The sequence below is a fragment of the Protobothrops mucrosquamatus genome, unplaced genomic scaffold (assembly GCF_001527695.2).
Source record: "Protobothrops mucrosquamatus isolate PMUCROS unplaced genomic scaffold, P.Mucros_1.0 scaffold67, whole genome shotgun sequence".
In the NCBI taxonomy this organism is placed as follows: domain Eukaryota; kingdom Metazoa; phylum Chordata; class Lepidosauria; order Squamata; family Viperidae; genus Protobothrops; species Protobothrops mucrosquamatus.
Genome location: NW_015386445.1, coordinates 9,892 through 18,266, shown reverse-complemented (window position 1 = coordinate 18,266; position 8,375 = coordinate 9,892). Strand labels below are relative to the sequence as shown.

Below are 8,375 nucleotides of genomic sequence, written 5' to 3'. Positions count from 1 at the left end.
AAAGTTGAGAACTACCTGTTTTCAAAATGCAAAACTGAACACCCCCAATCCCCTTCAATCTAAGGGGATTCTCAGCCAATCAAAGACTAACTGAGTCTTGCCAAAAACATGTCCAGATAATAACACAAATTCCATCAAGAAATAAGGAATCCAGCCATGATCTTCCAACTGGTTTCTTTACAGCAGCCTAGAGAATTTTCTTCTTTAGAGAAATGACGCTTCTCCCCCAAATGAATGAATATGTCATCAAAACAGATTTTCAAAGAGATTACCTTTTCTCCCGGTCGAACACTGCCACACTTCAGGAGGTTAATATCAGTCCTGCAGTGATCCATAAATCCACAGATTAGGCGGTAATCGCTGAAAATTATGGCCGTCATTTTGGTGATGTACTGGTGACACTGATATTCAGTGATGTTTCCTCTGTGGTCCACCAAGCAGGATACCAAATAACCTTTTCCGACTGGTTCATCAGCGCACTCTTTGATCTGTTCGGAAAGATCCAGGATAAAATGAATAGATGCCTTGCCTAGATCTTGTGGAGAATTTAGTTTACCAAGTTCCCATCCATTAGTTTTCGGTACAGAGTAAAAACCCAGACTCCAATTCTCAGAGAAAAGGGCTAGAACAGATATTAAGGCCTCAGCAGTCTTGGATTCCCTACAAGTATTCAGAGAATGAAATGTTAACATGTCAGTCTGCTTGCTCACTCTGAGAAGCCAAGATGGACCTAGTCTAGAGTAAGGGTATCCAACCTTGGTAACTTTTAAGACTTGTGGACCTCAACTCTAGAATTCCCCAGTCAGAGAGGCTGGGTGGGGAATTCTGGGCATTGAAGTCCACAAGTCCACAAGTCTTAAAGTTGCCAAGGTCGGACACCCCCCCTCCAGGTTCCCTGAAGGAAGAAATGTTTTTTGAGGGGGAACTCACCTATTATACTGAAAGCTGAACACCAAGCCCTCTTACAATTCCTCTTTAATAAAAACTATGTTTTCACTGTTCTTGCAGCAGGGAAACTAATCAAATAAAACTATTGGGTGCAGTTGGTGTTACTAATCCAAGTGCATTTTTAAAGAATTATTCACTGATTTTGTTATCAATGCCCGTCTCACTACTAGATACAAACTGCATAAAGTATTACCCAACTAAAATCCACAAATATCTTTTTTGTATTTTAGAAGCTTTTCGCTTAGAGTCAGTAAACAATATTTGAGTGGTATTTTATCTAATGAAAAATAGTCTACAAACAACTCGAGGGTGAAGGCATGAAATGCAGAGAGCTAAACAATCAGTGCCACCTTTGGTCAACTTACTAATCACATATTGACAGTTTTATGATTCAATATTTAATTTATTGGACCAAACAAAAGAGAATTAGCTCACTATAATATACAAATGATTGCCAGAAGACTGGTAATTGGGTGGGGCCATTTTCGCCTTCAAAACCAACCCTTGGCTCCATGCAAGATCCAAATTAAAGATTTTGTATATCCTCTTCCTTCAGAAGCTACTGAAGAATCTGGAGCACACTTAGAAACTTCATTTGTACTGTTGAGAGGATTGCAGCTGTGTGTGTAAGCTTCACCTAAATCCTGCTTTCCAATTCTTCATACATTCAGTTGCAGGCATGTGCAAAAGATGATACATCTTGGCTATGTCTGTGCCCAGGATTTTTCATTATGGTTTGTTGAATAATAGCAATAGCACTTATACCGCTTCACAGTGCTTTTACAGCCCTCTCTAAGCCTATCACCTGCCCCCCAATAATATGGGTCTCATTTTACTGACCTCAGAAGGATGGAAGGCTGGTTCAATAGTCAGAGGAAGAAACAGGGAGGACTCATACAAATGGATCGGGCAGTTAATATGGCAGTGCAACGTTTCTACTTTCTGACTTGCAAGATTCTATTAATGTAGACTCACAATAAAGTAGACTTAGCTCATCTGGTCATGTGTCCTGTCTGGTTTATCTGGGACAGCTAACAACCTCTACCCTGCACCATACAGGATATGCTTTCAAAATCCCGATCCAGGGTCTGGAGCTGGTGAAAGTGTGAATGCAGTGACACTGGCTGAATTTGCAGCTATACCAGGCAGAGTTGACAGGGAAAATGGAGTTTATAAATTAATGCCTTATCTATCAACATCTTCCATCTCTGTCAATCAACTCAGAACTCTCTCAGGACTCGCACTGCAAATTACTAATAAGCAAACCCAGTTAATATTTTTCTCAGGCTTTCGTGCTTAAGGTTAGCTAAGCTCCTCCTGTTTGTCAGCTGTTCACTGACTCTTGCTGGCTCAGCTTGGTCATCAGCTTGGCTTTCATTTGGGAAGTTGCTTCTTGTTTGGAGATCTCCTGACTGTCACCCTCCCAAGTACCAGGCGGCTCTCTCCAGTTTCTCCATTCTGCACGACTCTTTCACAATCACTGAGGAAGCGAGTCTCAATCCCATGCTCAGGGTCTGCAGACAGCACTAGAACCCAGTGGCACCACCAAGAGGGTCCTCTGGAAGTGACCACTCAATCATGCTGCCCAGAGGACACTTGATCAGCCTAGGCAGGCAGCCCCAGTGTCCCCAAAACCTGCCACTGTTTTGCACTCCAAAGTCCGGAGAGTCATTATACTGGAGGACTGGACTAAAAATAATAGTAAATAAAATTAGTGATTCGTGGGATATTATATGTGTCCGGGGAATATCATTTTCTTCCCAACTCTGCACCCTTCCCAACTTGTGGCCAAGGGTTTTCCAAAAACAGAGGGTTTGCTTCATAGAGCATCACGGGGCTTATCTGTTCCCTTATTTTGTTGCATGTTATGCTGCTTAAACATAACTGCTTGTCTGTCCCCAACTTTTCATTCTGGTTGTGCCTTTAGTAACAATTTGACTATTTTATACCTTTAATTGTCTAAAAGCTAATTCGTGAAAAAGGTATGTACAAGTATGGAAAATAATAATCATACTGCCAAGCTCAGAAAGACGCCTCACACCTCCCAGATTCCATCATACTGGGGTCAGTGGCACCACATACTTCTGGATGATCCAAGCAATTTATTTATTTATTTATTTGTTTGTTTGTTTGTTTATTTATTTATTTAATTTCTACCCCACCCTTCTCCCAGCGGACTCAGGGCGGCTTACAGCCATCTAAAAACAGGTACAAATACAAAATACTAAATTTAAAATGTAATTAAAATAGAATATTAAATTATTGGCCTTTTCTTTTTAAAATTATTTTAAAACCAAATTAAGATAACCCTTAGGCCAGTCCTGCTAGCTTAAATAGCCATGTCTTGAGGGCGCGGCGGAAGGAGGGGAGATCCGGAATCACCCGGATCTCTGGGGGTAGTTCGTTCCAGAGGGTGGGGGCTCCCACCGAGAAGCTTGGTTGGAAGCTTTGCGCTGATTCCACTTCTCCTTTCAGGAGAGAAGTTCCCTACTTTCCCCAGCGGATTATTCAAGGCAGTGGCAATTCCAAAATTAAAAGCAAATCAAAATCAGCACAGAATTCCTGCATCGTCAGTGGCATAGCACCAGATGTTCCCAGTTATCCACTCAAAGCACCATGCCAAAGAAGGGCAGTTTGTAAACAGGGCCAGCTGGAAAACCTGGTATGGTTCACGGAGATATTTTTAAAAACATGATCTCACAACTGCCTCCTCTGAAGTAGTCAGAACATTTTCTTAGCAAGCCCTCATTATCTCCAACACTTAAATAGACATTATCAATCCAGATAGGGACAAAGAGAGAAAAGGTGCAGCCTACGGATGGAATACTAATGTTCCAGGAACAGACTTCAGCTCTTTCTCTCTCTCCTCGCAGTTTGCTTTTAACCCTCTATTCAAGTCTGTTAAGGAAGATATTTGTCATTCTTTGGCTCAGATTTTGGGTCTAGGACAATTTGCCACGGCCAACTCACCATAGTCAACTCGCAACGGCCAACTCACCCTGGGAGAAGGGTTATTACACTAATATCAAAGAAACGGTGGAATAAAATAATTAAAGAAAGGAAGCCAAAGGAGAAACAAAATGTGATGAGAATGACAAAAAATAAAATATTTTTAAAATTACTTTAAATAATTAAGTTGAATTGTTGAATTGTTCTGTGGTGAGTCAGCCGTGGCAAGTTATCCTATTCCAGGGGTAGGCAACCTCGGCTCTTTTATGACTCGTGGACTTCAACTCCCAGAATTCCTGAGCCAGCTTGGCTGGCTCAGGAATTCTGGGAGTTGAAGTCCACGAGTCATAAAAGAGCCGAGGTTGCCTACCCCTGTCCTATTCCATCAGATTCTGAAGCTCCAGGGCCACCCATACCGGTCCTGCTGTTGGAAGACGTTGTGCTCGTTAAACTGGACACTGGATCCCCCCCCATGACCGTCTTCGGGCTGCCCGTGGAACTAATCCAAGGAAAAGTATAGTACATCCTAAAGCAGAGCTTCTCAATCTTGACTCCTCCTAAAATGGTAAATGAATTGTGCAACTCCCACTCCCTCCATCCCAAATGCATAAAATTAATTGCATTCACTGAGGTACGGTTGGACAAGAAATAAATGCACCGTACTTAAAGATGCGGATCCTGAATCACAGTTTGAGAAAGGAGCTTGAAGCCACCATTACTTTTTAATGCATTGCTCTCATACTTTTCGTAACTAGGAAAAAGCATAGACTAAATCTGGAATGGAGGTTAGTGGGGGGGGGGTTTAAATGTTTCAAATTGTATAAAAAACAAAATCAATTCAGAAAATATTTATACTTTCTGGAAGAATAACTCAATGCTTTCACGTTTTACTCTACATTTTTCAGAAAAGGCTAGTCAGGTTCCAGCCTCTGCCTACCCCCTCCAAAATCAAATTACCTCCGATATAGTAGATTTGCAAACTTCTCTAGCCACCGATTCAAATTTTGGATCTGTAGTCAGGTTCAATTTGTAGTTCCACAGCAGCTAAAGGGAAAACAAGAAACAAAAGATAAAACGTAACTTTTAAAAATGCTCCTTTGGAATCTTTTTTAAAGCAACAGCTCAATCGGATCTCACATAAATCTGACATTTTCCCTCTGATATCAGGACTTCAATTTAGATTAATTTATTTAAAACATTTATATAGCCGCCAACTCTGGGTGACTGGCAAAATGCATAAAACAACATTTTCTGCACATCACATTAATCTCTGCATTCTGATATTTAAGAATCAGGCAGCATGTAGATCAGAATTTTTTTTCTGAAGGTAAATGAAAGTTATACTTTGTCTCTACGTGACAGGAAGAATCCAAAAGCAAAGAAAGGGTAAACTGAATCAAGTCTTAAGCTTTTCTATTAATGACCATATTGACAACTATTCCATCTTACCACCAAGTAAGGCAAGTAAATGGCAATTAGCATAGAACTTTTAGGGGCAGTTTGATACAAATGATAAAAGAGAGGCAAGGAGGGGGTACTGGACACGTGAATCTACTAATTAAAATTCACACCAACTAATAATGCAGCTAGATAGAGGCCTGCTCCAAAAAGCTCAGTATTATGTGATGAGAACTGTTACTCTATCCCCTTGAGACCTTATTTTCAGCACAATGCAGCCTTCTCTTGCCCTTGAAAGGGGTGTGTTTCTCTCTGTTCGTGTGTGCGTCCACGCACCTGTTTTGCTTTAGTTTTCCATCCAAGGAAACTGGGTGCAGTGTAAATGCAGTGCCAGTTACCCACCCACCTTATTTTCTTTGAAATCACCAGGGGAGTAATTAAGATGGCACGCAATTGGAACAATGCTAGAATTGCACTTTGTGCATGCACCCTGTAAGAGAGCTGTTGCTGTTTTTTATATGAGCCTCTTCCAAAAAGCATCCAGCACAGAGCAGCAGAGACCAGAGGGTGAACTGGTTGCAAAGAGGAGCAACAGATCAGGGCAGCCAAAGGAGAAATTACTAAACAATGAGCTGACTGAATAGAAATTGTTTTAGAGCACAAACTAAGTCAGTGCTACTTTCAGGGAAATTTATTTGGTTGCATTCCTCTCAGAAGCTTAAAGAAAAACGACCGATTGACTGTACGCATGGGAAAGTTTTGCCTTTCGAGCACAATGCCTTTCAAACAAGCATTACCCAACAAACAGAATTCTGACTTGCCTGCATAGGCAGCCATGGCAAAGTAAAGAAAGGTGAGCCTTTTCCACTTGGATGGGTTAGTCAGGACCCCATGAATTTCCCCCCTCTTGTCAAAACAAATGTGCTCAGTGCTCCTGAAACAACAAGTGCCAAACCTTTTTTTCAAAAAGCACACTTACGTGGTTGCAGTCAGATGAGATTTCATTATCCGGCTAGAAACAGAAAAGAAAAAAAAACTGTATTAATTCAGAGGTCAGGGTACCCTGCTTTCCTTCCCCACAAATAAGCCCGTGCCATTGTCTCAAAGTAATGTGCACGATCAGACTAACCTTGCAAACCGCTCTGCAAAGGTGAGCAGCCCGCAGATTACATGCCGGTTTATCTTGTCTAATCAATTGCTACCACCAAGGAATTCGCTTCAACTCAAAGGCATCAACTACAGTAGTGGCCAAAATTGTGGAAACCTTTTGGGAAAAGTGTTCAGCAGAAATGCCACCTTTGGTTAAGTTTCCACCCATTTTCCTTCTAATTTCTTTATAACTGTAGCCTTGTTCACTTAATAATGCTATTTTGCATCGCTTTCTGGGCGACCAGTCAACTCTTTGCACCATGACTTTAATTTTATGACGTTTTACAAGCTCACTAAATGAAAGAACACCAAAAAACCCAACCAACTTTAGCCATCACATAATAAATACACTGACAAATGTCCTCCTCTCAGCTGAATCCTACTGGATCCTACTGTGATCTGATTGGCTCATTGCCAAAACAAGATGACACCTGATTGGCTCTCTAAACACTCATGCTCATTGGCTACAATCAGATGAAGGAAAGCTACCTGATATCCACCTACACAAGTTGTGCTTCCTTTTTCTGGTTATTTGGCTATAACAGTTTCTTGGAAGGAAGCGAGTAGGCAATGAAAAAACCATCCTGTGTCACATGAGTTTGAACTTTGAAGCTTCACATGGGAGCCAGTTTGGTAGTTTGGTCTAATGGTTAGAGCACCAGGCTAGAAAATGCAAGGTGGTAGGTTCTAGTCCCACCCTGGACACAAAAGTCAGCTGAATGACTTTGAACCAGCTACTCTTTCAGGCCAGCCCACCACACAGGGTTGTTGTGGTGGTGGGGGAAATAGGAGGAAGGAATATTAGCCATGTTAAATACATTCACTGAATGTATTTAAAACAAAAGCATACAACTTTTTCTGTCCATAGAGTTTTTGGATGACCAAAATCTAAGAACCACAATCCAAGAAACAAGTCTAGGACAAAAACTACTTAAATGTGAGTCCTATCCGGGCTTGTATTTAATCATGTCACCTTTCATTTAAACATTTTAATTTGTTAGCCATCTGTATATCTCAGAATCCATACAGTTGCTCTATGGCCTCTCCTGGGACAATGGCCACAATTCTAGCGAAAAGAGAAATGCAGGGTTAGATTTCCTTTTACTTTTCTAAATCCAGATTAGGGAGGGCTTTATACAGGCTTTCAATAAGAACCACATCCCGGCAAACAGGATGTGATATTTATAAAAGCAAAGCAATTCGCGTCTCCATAAACTGTTCTGCCACCGCTTATTAAATATCGTTTGTGAGCAAAAGAAAGTGCCTTTCTGAACTTGGACAGACCTACTGAAGGATATCTCTCTTCTGCCACAGGGCGAGTCCCTCCTTCCCACTCTGATACACATTTTGAACTGTGGACCAAACTGGCTTCCAACAGCAATCTAGGAAAAAGATGCCCTAGGTAACAAGAATGAAAAGTACTGAACTATAAATCTGGCAGTGCTGCTGCAGCCACCTTGAACTGCAATAAAAATTGGCTTCCGTTGGTAAGAATGACCTACGAAGGAGGTCTCCAGAACAGTCAATCTGCTTCCTGAAATTGCCAACACTTCCAGAGTATCCGAGGCTAGTAATTTAGTTCACTTTTTAGTAGGCTGTAATAACAGGCTTCAGGGCTTTCTAAAATGGTTAAAGATGGTGGTATCTCCTTCCAGATACTTAGAAAAGCAAGACTTGCTGCAGACCACGCAAGCTAAATGCATTTCATGTCTTAACAGAAAAAGAAGTTGCTACGGCTGAGCTGATATCCTGCAGAGAATAAAATATTTAATTTCATTTATTTTACAATATTTGTAGCCCACTCTAATCCTAGCCAATCTGGGCAGGGTGAAACACTGTCCAAAATTGGGAGGGGGGGAGAGTCCACCTAGAGTCCAGCTTTTTACCCCACTCACAAAAAGCAAAACCCCAATTCTCAATGAGTGTGGGAT

General features: G+C 41.3%; 1 protein-coding gene across 1 annotated transcript in view; it reads right to left on the bottom strand.

Moving 5' to 3' along the window:
* Positions 1-6,307, bottom strand: part of GLG1 (golgi glycoprotein 1) — a gene marked incomplete at its 5' end in the record, with an annotated part of 27,751 nt that extends 21,444 nt beyond the window's left edge. Inside the window, 3 exons of the mRNA XM_015812072.1 lie at positions 273-488; positions 4,855-4,941; positions 6,275-6,307. Of these exons, the coding sequence (XP_015667558.1) occupies positions 273-488; positions 4,855-4,941; positions 6,275-6,307 (336 nt within the window). The remainder of the gene's footprint in view (positions 1-272; positions 489-4,854; positions 4,942-6,274) is intronic.
* Between the last annotated feature and the right edge of the window lie 2,068 nt (positions 6,308-8,375).